This window comes from Elephantulus edwardii, unplaced genomic scaffold (assembly GCF_000299155.1).
Source record: "Elephantulus edwardii isolate Elephantulus edwardi_28Jun2011 unplaced genomic scaffold, EleEdw1.0 scaffold00013, whole genome shotgun sequence".
Taxonomy (NCBI): domain Eukaryota; kingdom Metazoa; phylum Chordata; class Mammalia; order Macroscelidea; family Macroscelididae; genus Elephantulus; species Elephantulus edwardii.
This window is the reverse complement of record NW_006399763.1, coordinates 20,175,811-20,188,155: the sequence shown is the minus strand read 5'-3', so window position 1 is coordinate 20,188,155 and position 12,345 is coordinate 20,175,811. Positions and strand designations below refer to the sequence as shown.

General features: G+C 37.5%; 1 protein-coding gene across 1 annotated transcript in view; it reads right to left on the bottom strand.

Moving 5' to 3' along the window:
• The window catches only part of MMS22L (MMS22-like, DNA repair protein), a 171,441-nt gene that overhangs the window by 7,094 nt on the left and 152,002 nt on the right, over positions 1 to 12,345 (bottom strand). Inside the window, exons 19-21 of the mRNA XM_006881199.1 lie at positions 10,972 to 11,141; positions 4,162 to 4,373; positions 348 to 511 (exon numbers count right to left, since the gene is read on the bottom strand). Coding sequence (XP_006881261.1) covers positions 348 to 511; positions 4,162 to 4,373; positions 10,972 to 11,141 — 546 coding nt within the window. The remainder of the gene's footprint in view (positions 1 to 347; positions 512 to 4,161; positions 4,374 to 10,971; positions 11,142 to 12,345) is intronic.

Here is a 12,345-nt window from a genome sequence, read left to right as displayed (position 1 = left end):
AAAATAAAACAACTAACCCCTGCACATTTGACAATTAATAAAATACATTTAACAGGGGAATCAGATTGAAAAAATATTTTGAAAAATTAACAAGACTAATAAATCATCCTGAAATAAATTATTTATCCTCAGGTGAATAACAGACAAACATAACTAAAAAGAAACATACAGTTGAAATAACTTCTAAAATGTCCATATTCACCCATTGTTCCTTAGCCACAATGTCTACAAATGGATGTAAAACAACCACAATATTTCTGTAACTACTGACTTAACTGATGGGAAAGAATAGTTTTAAAACTTGTGAATAAAAAAGATGACAAATGAAAACGTAAATCCAAACTAACCTTGAGGTTCATTGACCATCACCAAGCATTTTAAAACACCAGGGAGGAGGAGTTCAACATCACAGATGTCTATGTTCGATTCCTTGGAGAGTTGGAAGATAAAGGCCAAAATGGATGCTAGGCGGGGTGGGGGTGAGGATCCTTTAAACTGGAAATAAGACTTTCTGAAAAGAAGTGAAATGTTGATTTTTATGCAGTTTAGTTTTAAGGAGAACCAAATACCATCTATTTAAAAGATGCCGAAGGAATTTATTCTCAAAAATTAATACAGTACAACTAAAAATGGAGAGGATGTATGTTTTATCATTCTACCCTCAAACGTAAAAAGCAGTAATTGTCCTTTTGGTGTGCTATTAGAAACAATCCAAATATAAAGCAATATAGAAACAATCCAAGAATAAATGTGATTGAAAAATGAATATAATCAAAACAGATCTGAAGAATCTCATTACTAATTTGTTTGATTTCTCAAGTATAATTTATCTGATATCTACTATAAAGTAATCTTTCCCCCGCCTCTTGCTATGTGTTTATTAGGATAGGATTGTGCAAGGTAGGGTTTCTCTTTTTTTTTTGCCATACTCCAAGATAATAAACCTGAGCTCCTCTATCATCTTCTCCATGTGGCAAACATTTTCTCTAATGTCAAATCTGTAAAGAAACATCCTCTTACATCTATTTACTTAGGAATTTGGGAAAGAGTCTTATTATTATTATTTTTCCAAATAATTGGGATGATTGTCTTAGATATTAACTTCCTAAGGAAAGTTCTTACTTACCTCTTCCTCCATAAAGTGAAAGAATTGGAGAATTTAGGTTTCAACATCCTCTCCCAAAGCAGAACAAATTTTAACACTAAGATTCAACAGAGATCATACACATCCTTTTTTTTAAAAAAAAAAATTAATTTTTTACATTTTATTATTTTTTGTGTGTGTACTGTCAAATCAGATCTGACTGGTACAGGAGGAGATTGCCCCTCCTTCTCCAGCAGAGCATCTGGTGGATTCGAACCGTGTACCTCTAGGATTGCAGTGCAGCTTCTTGCCTCTAGACCACTAGAGCTCCCTACACATACTTTTATGTAACAAATCTTTGTACCTACCCTCAACTCTTAGAAGAGGTCTTGATTCAAAAAGTGTTCACTGGACATTGTTGTTGTTAGGTGCTGTCAAGTTGGTGAGTCATAGCTACCCTAGAAACAACAAATCTCAACTTTGCTTTCTCCTGTGACATGAAAATTGCCACGTTTCTAAATAGTTTGACAACAGGAAAACTGAAAATATCACTAAATTAAAACTAAGCATCCATATATATTTGGAAAATGATAATAATTTACCATACTGAAGCACAGAAATCAAGGAGCATTATAAACTCTTTAAAGGCAGGAACATTAATCATTTCTATTCTCTGCTGAGATTTTTCCAGAAATATTACATCTAAAAAGATTCATCTATTCATTATTGAAGGAAGTAGTTTTATTTTGTTCACTCTCGAATTACAAACATTTATTAGGCACCTATGATGTGCCATGTGTTAAGTTTAAGAGTAAAATATATAAAGTTAAGCAAAATAGACTGGAAGGTAGGAATTCACTGTCCAGTGGAGAAGCTGGAAGAGAAAAGGATAATTAAAATATAGTGAGAGACTGCTATGATAAACACAAAATTATTGGGAATTCAAAGGAAGGAGTCTCAACTTAGATGGCAGACTGAAGTGAAGAAAGGTGACATGGAGGAAATCACAGAATAAATGTATCTCTCCTGCATATTAAAAGGGGAAGAAATGCTATCTTTCCACTGTTCATAGCAAACATGGGAGAAAAAAAAGGGTTTTTTATATGTTAGTTAATGTCAACTAATGCAGCAAGAATCCCAAATACTGAGGCTTAAAGCAGTTGATGACTTTAAGGATTTAATGTCACGTTAGCACTTATTTTTTTCTGTCTGTACAAAATTCACTTGAGGGATGTCTCAAGCACAGTGATAGATAACTATAATTTTGCTGAGAATTCAGACACAGGCAAGTAAAAAATATTATGATTGTACAAATTGAGTCCTATGGAGAAAGAAATTTCAGGAGCAGGAAAGAAACACCATGGCATATGGTGCAATAAGGAGTAGGATGGGCAGAATTTAGCCCAGAAGAATGGAATTTTAATGGAGAAAACCGTATGAATAAAGTGGTTATGTAGAGAAGATTAAAGTATTTGGAAGGGCAGTAACTAAAACAACCCTATTCACTACTATATACATATAATGCTATATTCAGTACATTTTTGAAAAGAAAAGTAACCAATCATTCAAAGTATAGATTTTATTTCCTGTGCAAAGGTAGCCAATAAGGTTTGGAGAAAGGGAAGTGTAAAAGTGAACTAATGCTTTAGGAAGAGCACTCTGAAATATTATTTAGGCTGACGGGAAAGAAAAGAGCAGAGATGGTGAAAGTAGTCAATAGTCTAGTTAAAGAGTGATAAAGAGATGTTAAAAGGGAAAGACACAATCATTTGCCAAAGCAGAGAATGACAACTTCTCGCAAGCCTGAATAGAACACTAAGAACTTAAAACAAGTTCAGAAAGAAGAGATTTTTACATATGCAATTCTACAATGAGAAGAGATGGATATTATCAGGTCATTAACAAAGCGAGAAAACCAATACTAGGTAAGACTATCATTATAACATCTTAAAGTTTAGAAAGTAATTTCATATGAAGCTAAATACTCCATGATGACAAAAGAAAACTTCTATTACTAAACCTACTACTATTTAAACCTACCCTGTGTTAAAGGGTATGGAATTTATTAAAAAAACATTGTTATATGATAATGATACAATGTATACCATCTCTGAACCCTGCTCTATCCTGAGCCAACCTCACTATCTCTGACACACCTACCCCTATTATCTTAGTCATTGAGTCAATCCATCTCATGCAGGGTCTTCCTCTCTTATGCTGTCCTTCCACCCTTCCAAGCATCACTGTCTCCCTAAGGACTGGTCTTTTCTTGCAACATGCCCAAAGTATGTCAGATGAAGCTTCAGAATCCTTGCTTCCAGGAAACAGCCTGGTTTCGACCTCTCCAGCACAAATCCGTTTGTTCTCCTACCAGTCCATAGTACATTCAATACTCTTCTCCAGCACCACAACAAATGATAAATAAATAAATTTCATTTATTCATTTGCCCAACAGAAAAATAGTAGAAGAAAATATGAAAATATATTTTCAGGAGAAACTAGTCCTTAGAGAGAGACATCATGGGTCAGAGAGAAAGGAAGACTCTTATCAGGATGGACTGACACAGTGATTACAATGAGCTGGAGCGTGACAGACAACACAGGCAGTATAGGGCAAAGTTCAGGCTGGCTGTTCACAGGGTTGCTATGAGTGCTAAACAAGTAGACAGCACCTGACAACAACAAAGCTGAAGAACAAAACAGGAGTTTATATTCTTTTTAATTCAAGCATATATTTTTTAACCTCATTTTTATTTTTAAAAATACAAGTGCATATTATACAACAAAGAATACAATTGCTTATCTGATGAAACTCATCTGATGAAAAATTAAAATATCTTTAGGACATATAATGGTAACAATGTAAAGAGCATTTGTCTCAGGCTGTCATGAGCCGATGTCATCAAAACAAAACAATCACCGCCTCAACAAAATAAAAAACTCCCAAACCAAACAATAACAAAAAGTCCAAAAGTTTTAAAAGCATCGTAAGCTTTGTCAATACTTTTGAGATATTGCTTTGTTTAACAGAGATCAAGAAATTATACACACCATGTACTCTTACTATTTTGATGTACCTTATGACTTGTACAATGCATTTCTTTAGAGATGACACAGGGGGAGCAGCTGCTGACTTTCTCAGTACCAACAAAACAGGATGTTGTCCAACACCTAAACCATGAGGTGAGGCTGGAAGAAACCGTCCAATATACTGCTCAATAACGTTTCCAAGCAATTGATTCAAATAGGTGTTTGAATTTTGAGACTGGCTGCATATAGTACACATGCCCTACAGGAGAAAAGAAAGAATAAAAGATAAAGTTTAAAAACAAAACAAAACACCCCCACCAACCAATTTCTGCAGCTCTGCAACTGCATCCCTGCCCATCCTCACCCTTCTGCCCCCAACCCTTGCCTCCTTGAACCCCAAGATGTTTTTCCAATTTAAAAAAAAATTATTCAACCTAAAAATTAAAAAAAACCAACACAAAACAAAAAACAAAACAAAACAGGTACAACCACTCTGGAAGGCAGTTTGGTGTCTCCTCAAAAAAGCTGAACCAAAGGGGAGAAAAAAAGCTGAACACAGAAATAGCAGTTATTCCACTGCTAGGAATACAGCCTGAGGAAAAGAGAACTGAGACACACAAATACAGATTAGGACACTGATGTTCATAGCAGTGTTATTTACAATAGAAAAGGCCCAAATGTCCATCAGCAAACAAATGGGTTGAGAAATTATGGTACACTCACACAATACTATGAAGCACTCAGAAGCAATGATTTCATGAAACAGGTGAGAGAGAATTACGTTGAGTAGACTAACTCAGTCTCATAAGGATAAATATGCCATAAAACCATTATCGTAAAACAAGAAGGATAACTAGTAACATGTGGATAAAAGTTTAAGGGGGGAAAGGGGGGAGGGCAAAGTGCCTGAGGATAAGGAGTGGGGTTGGGGTTAATCACAGAGTTGCCAACTTTGGTGGGTGGAGGGAGTGAAGGAATTAGGATAGATGTAGTGGGGACCTGAAAAGATAGGCTGACAGTGGACACAGACCTCTGGTGATTAACTGTACAAAACACAGTGTATGTTTGGGAATGATTATATGAAACACAATGTAAATGAAGGAATATGTTAAACACAATGTACATGAGTGAAACACAATGTATATGAATTCTGTATGTTGCTGTTGTTGTTATGTGCCGTTGAGTCATTTGCGACTCATAGTAACCCTATGTACAACAGCCCTAAACCCTGCCTTGTTGTTATGTGCCGTTGAGTCATTTGTGACTCATAGCAAGCCTATGTACAACAGCCCTAAACCCTGCTCTATCCTGTGCCAATCTCACTGTCTCTGACACACCCATCCCGATTATCTCAGTCACTGAATCAATCTACCTCATAGAGGGTCTTCCCCTCCTATGCTGTCCCTCCACCCTACCAAGCATAATGTCCCTCCTTACAACATGTCCAAAGTATGTCAGATGAAGCCCCAGAATCCTTGCCTCCAAAGAGTAGCCTGGTTTAACCCTCTTCAGGATGAATCTGTTTGTTTTCTTGGCAGTCCATGGTACATTCAATACTCTTCTCCAGCACCACAGCTCAAAGGCATCAATTCTCCTTCTATCCTCCCTAGTCCTTGTCCAACACTCTGATGCATAACAAGTGATTGTAAAGACCATGGTCTGTATCAGGTACACCTTAGTCTCCAGAGCCACACCGTTGCTCTTGAGTACTTTAGAGAGGTCCCTAACAGCAGACTTTCCCATCATGATACGTCTTTTGATTTCCTGGCTGCTGGTGCCAAGAGTGTTGACTGTGGAGCCGAGCAAACTGAAGCTGTGAACAATCTCAATCTCTTCGCCATCCATCCAATTGGTCCAGTGGTGAGAATCTTTGTCTTCTTGACATTGAGCCTCAGTCCATACTGAAGGCAGTCCTTGACCCTCTGCAGCAAGTGCATGAGGTCCTCCTCAGTTTCAGCAAGCAAGGTTGTGTCATCTGCATAACACAGATTGTTAACAGATCTTCCACCAATCCTGACACCACCCTTCTCCTCATAGAGCCCAGCCTCTCGGATAATCTGCTCTGCATACAGGTTGAAAAGGTATGGAGACAGGATGCATCCCTGGCGTACACCCTTCCCAATTTTGAACCATGCAGTGTTACCCTGCTCTGTTCTGACTACTGCCTCTTGGTCCAAGTATAGGTTTCACATTAGAACGATTAAATGTTCTGGGATTCCCATTCTTCTCAGAGTCAGCCACAGTTTGTTATGATCCACACAGTCAAATGCCTTTGCATAATCAATGAAACACAGATAGACATTCTTCTGGTATTCTCTGCTTTCAGTTAAGATCCATCTAACATCAGCTACAATATCCCTAGTACCATGACCTCTTCTAAATCCAGCCTGGACTTCTGGGAGTTCTCTGCTGATGTGCTGTTCCAGTCGTTTTTGGAGACTCTTCAGTAGAATCTTGCTTCTGTGTGAAATCAATGATATTGTTCTGTAGTTTCCACACTCTGTTGGGTCACCCTTCAATATAAAATGTAAAATACCCAATATTTAAGAATTTACCAACCTAGTTTCCAGCATTTGTATACAAGTCAGAGTTTATGAATCACCATAACCAATAAAGACATCTCACATCATCGATATATAATGCTTATATTAATCTCAGGGAAAGCTGAGCTTTACTAACAGATATGCTCTTAGAGCCATGCCTCTCTGGCTGTTCTAATCCACTCACAACTACACAGTGGGAAGACAACCTTGTCCCATCCAATTTATAGTCTCTGGAAACCCAAGGTAGGGTCACATGAGAGTTGGTTCCTATTTGACAATGAGTGAGATAAATGATGTCTAATCAAGCATATCCTTAGCATATTAAAATAGAGAAGTATATGAAGAAGACACTTTCTATTCCTTTTATACTCAGAACAAAGGATCACCATATTCATCAAACACACAAATATGTAATTTAAAAGTTAAAGAATACTTTTTAAAGTCAATTTTTCTAATGTAGGGTACTGGTAACTTTTCTAAATAAGACTACAGTAACACTTATGCTAAAAATTCTGCATTTTGAGAAATTTAATTTTTTTAAAAAAATAACTGACAAAGGGAGAGAAATGTGAAGGATTAAGACTCAGAACTGTAATAAATTATTTAGAAGGCACTGGCACTGCATTTGTTTATGCAATATTTAATTTAAAGCTCTAAACTACATTGTTTGCATTACTCTAACCCATTTTATAGCCAGAAAAACTGAGGCTGACAGAAGTTAAGAGCTTCATCAAGGTCACACAGAAGTCTCAATGTCTTGCTGTTTGACTATAAATTTATATTTAATTAATGAATTGCTTTAATATGTATTACATTGCATTTAATATTTAAGAAACTAAACCACTACTCTGAGGAGCAGAAATGTTTTTCTACTAATAAATACTACTAGTAAGTGTTCCAAGTTATACAAGTTATCACCAATACAAAAGCAAATAATATTCTAAAAGTTCATTATAATTTGTTACTTTGTGATTCAGAGCTTTCTTGCCCAGAGAAATAATTAGTAATGTTTATTATCAATCTATTTAAAATTATTTACTCAAGAAACTTTAAAAATTTATCTGTAATGAAAATCTGCATAAAATGATAAATTAGCAGCAAAAATTAGAAAAGCTTAACGACTCCCCACAGTAACAGAACTCTATTGCCCTGTTTCTTACTTTGAACACTGTTGTTTAAAGAATAGTACATTAAATGATAGACAAATGAAGTAATAATGAATGCTTTTTGAATACTCTGAAGAGAGTTGAGTTATTTGAAGAAATTAAAGACAGAGTTCCAAATAATTCTGTCAATACGATAATAAATCAAATTTTTTAAAATGTACTTCTCTTGAATTATTTAAGAACTCTTATTAAATGGATTGTATGGGTTTCCACATTTCTTGCTGCAGGAGGTCAAGGACTGTAGCCTTAAATCTGGATTGAAGCTCAACATCAAGAAGACAAAGATTCTCACCACTGGGCCAATAGGCATCACCATGATAGATGGAGAAGAGACTGAGGTCATTAGCTATTACAGCTTGCTGGGCTCCACAATCAACACTCTCAACACCAGCAGTCAGGAAATAAACAATTTTGCATTAGGAAAATCTGCAAACGTGGACCTCTCCAGAGTGCTAAAGAGCAACAATGTCAGTCTTGAGACACAGGTGCGCCTAATCTCGATCTTCACAATTAATTGTTATGCTTCAGAAAGCTGAATAATGACTAAGGATGATAGAAGAAGAACCGATGCCTTCGAGTTGTGGTGCTGGAAAAGAGTCTTGAACATGGACTGCCAGGAAAACAAATAGGTCTTTCTTGGAGAGGCTGAAACCAGTCTCTCCTTGGAGGCTAGGATTTTGAAGCTCCATCTCATATACTTTAGGCACGTGGGCAGGAGAGACTGGTCCTTGAAGAAGGACATCATGCATGGAAGGGTGGAGGGACAGCACAGGAGAGGTAGACCCTCCTGAGGAGAGGGACTGATATTGTATCTGGGACAATGGGGGTTGGTGTGTCAGAATTAATTAGACTGGATCAGGATAGGGAAGGGTTCAGAGCTGCTGTACATAGGGTCATTATAAGTTGCAGGCGATTCAAGGGACAACAACAACAACATACTGTATTGGTTGTTTTTATTTAAGCCTCTTGTTTAGAGTCGACAACAACTTGAAGAGGACCTTTGTACTTAAAAGTTGGTTGTTATTATATTTTGGAGGAACATTTTTCTAAGTGATACAGCACTCTTCTGTCAATATGCTGTACTGAGGTAACCTGGGCTTGCTATGATGTTAAATCTTGTGCCACTGCAGTGTCAAATGGCACTAACAGTTACACATGGTGAACGGTGTTTGGTGGACCTTCCAGTTTAAGACAGATTTGGAAGCAGGAGTGGCATCCACTTCTTAAACCACATGCCTCTGGAAACTGAAAACTTGAGAAACGACAGTAGTGATAGAAAGGCTTCACATCTTTTGTTCATAGGGTCGCTATGAGACGTGCTTAACTCGACTGCCATCAACAATTATAACAACAACAACATGGGTTTCTGAGGTCCACTTGGAACAGACCTTCCTGTTAAGAAGTACTTCTCTTCAGTATCACTGTTGTTCTCACTCTCATTACAGTCAAGTTGGAATTGACTCATAGCTGACCCTGACACTCCAGTGGGATGCCAGGCCTGTAAACTGCACAGGAAAGGCCTCTTTCTCTCTTACACAGCAGTTGGTTGATCTAAACCATTTGTCATTTAGTTGGGAACACAGTGCCTTATACCAGTATAATAAAGTACTTCTCCAGTCTCATCCTTCCTAGCTACTTCAATGTTCCTTAACACATTAAAGTTGTTAAAAATTAATTCTTACCTTCATCCCTTAATCTCTAGTACTACTGTCATGTCAAAATAAAACCCTTTGTTCTTGACTGGATTTGGACCTGTAGAAAGAACTGCCCTAGAGGCTTTCTAAGGCTATAATTCTTTTCAGAAGCAAACTGCCTCATCTTCCTTCTGTAGAGTGGATGTTGGGTTTGAACTGCCAAAGTTTCAATTAGCCCCAAAGCATTTATATGCTGAGTCAACAAGCTATCTCTCTACAAGTCAGTCACGGAAGTATTCCATCTGCTTTGGTTTCTCCTCAACACTCATTTAGCAAGCCTTTTTGACTGCTGTTGTTAGGTACTGTCTAGTAAGCCACAACTCACAGCAATCCAATACACAAATTAAAACCTATCCTTCAATATCATCATCCAGCATGCTCAAGTCCCCTGCTGTGGTTACTGTGCCAATCCATATTGTGGAGAACTTCCTCTTTCAACGACTGTCTGCTTTTCCCATGATGATGTCTTTTCTTTAGGACTAGACATTTCCGACAACATGTTCAAAGTATTGAGGCCAAGTTTCACCACCCTTGCCTCTAAGGAACTCTCTGGCTGTACCTCTTCCAAGATAGATTTGTTTGTTCTTTTGGTAGCCCATAGTACAGTCATACTCCATGCCAACATCACAAGTCAAAGGCATCAAGTCTTCTTTACTCAATACTCAACTTTCAGTACACCTGCTACTTCCTATCAGGTGCATCTTAATCTTTAAAACGGTATCCATCAATTTAGGTCTTGAGAGGTCCCTGAGAGTTCCCAACTGAATACATCTTTTGATAAGTGTTCCTTAACTTGACTAATATCTCCTCTTTTACAAAACCTTTAGATACTGTACGGGTTACTAGAGTGACACACTGACCTTGAGAAGTCTTCAGTGTTACCTCTACACCAATGTTGCCAATGCGATCATCTTTCAGAAATGGAAATGTGATTAAGGTGTTCACACTTTGCTCAAAATACATCTACTGTCCTCACGTAAACTTAGTAGAATTGTATATAAATCCTCCACTATATGACTCTTCCCAAATGAATCTCCAGCAACACCAGAATGATATTTTTCTCTCCAGAGAGCCTTATCTACTTAACGCTCATGCCCTTGATCATGCTATGCCCTCAACAGAATGTTCCTCTAACTTCTGCCCTATCAGTATCTTCTCTGACATCTCTTCACAAACTAGTTGAGATAGCTGAGGTGTTTAAGAAAACAACACATTACCATAACTCTCAGTGTGAGCCAGCCCCCCTCATCCATGAATTCTGTCAGAACAGACCATGACTCTTCCATCTTTGTTTTCAGAGTTGAGAAAAAAGAAAAAAAAAAAAAGAATTTACAGCTTGTTTAGGGGATACGCCATTTGAAATTAGTATGTAGTTTTTACATGTTTTAGTAAACTATGTTGTAAGGCAAAAATTTCAAAAATATATTACTTTTATGTAGTAATGTTTACTGTACCTGGAGATACAAAGGAAGACTCTTCTGAATTGCAGTCAACATAGCTGTAGGCAGCTCCTTTTCTTGCTGTAGCACTGCATGTGGCAGCAACAAACAATCAATGATCCGGAATAGTAATTTTTGGGCTTTTGAGGTGGCAAAGATCTGTGCCCATGATTTAACAAGAATTCCTAACAAAGAAAAACAGAAATAGCTGTTTTGGTTACCTTCTAATCACAAGAAATTTTATCATGTCAATTAAAAAAAACCCCTCAAATTAAGGTAGGTAGAGTCAAATCAAAAGTGGCAGTAAGAAGAAAAGATTTTAGGAGTTAAAAGAACTATGTTGCTGCCTATACAACTAAACAGTTAAATTGGTCTAAGAAAAACATAACCTGTCACCTAGATAAATAATGCTTGGTATCAATGAGACTGGCTCAGGACAGGGCAGGTTGCTGTACATAGGGTCACAGGCGATTCCACAACACATAACAACTTATACACCCCTCCCCATATACACACATTTATACATGCATACATCTATACCTATATAAATATACATTCACACAGAGTGATGTGTATATGCAAATGTTAGGCTGCTGTTTTATTTACCATTGAGTCAGAACTGATCCATATCGGACCCTCTGGAAGGTTTTCAAGAGGCGACTTAGCATCCTTCTCTCATAGAGCAGCTGGTGGCCTCAAACCGCGTGTCTTTGGAATTGCAGCGCAGCTTCTTGCCACTAGGCCATCAGCGCTCCCTAATGTAAGATTAGATGCTGAAATTAAGCACATTTTCCCTCTATTTTTTTTTTTCTGCTAGGTTGCTGTGATGCTAAAACTATGACACTGATGTGTCAAATGTGTTAATGGTTATAGTGTTTGGTGAAGCTTCCCGATTAAAACAAGCTTGGAAGCAGGAGTGGCATCCACTTCTGAAATGGCTTGCCTCCGGAAACTCTATGAACAGTGCTCAGGTCTTTCGTTCACAGGGTAACTATGAATCTTCTACAACTCGACAGCACCTAACAACAACAACAGGAAGCTCAGAGGCAAATTTACCATTTAATTTTAGGATAGTTTGTATTGTTGTTGTGTGTCATCAAGCTGGAACTGCCACATAGGTGACCCTTCACCTTGTTTTCAGAGACACTAAATCACATAGCAGGAGACCATCCATCCTCCCCTTGCAAAGCAATTTACTCTTTTGAGTATACTAACTTTTCTCTCAGACTCATCATTTTACTCTGTTATTTTCCTGATATTTTCATTTTACAGCTTGTCCCAAACTAGTTTACAACAATGAACAAAACAATTAAATTCAACAAACAGAAAAAAGGAAATAAGACTAGCACTGACACAGTGGTGATCATACCATAGGCTAGAGCATGGCAA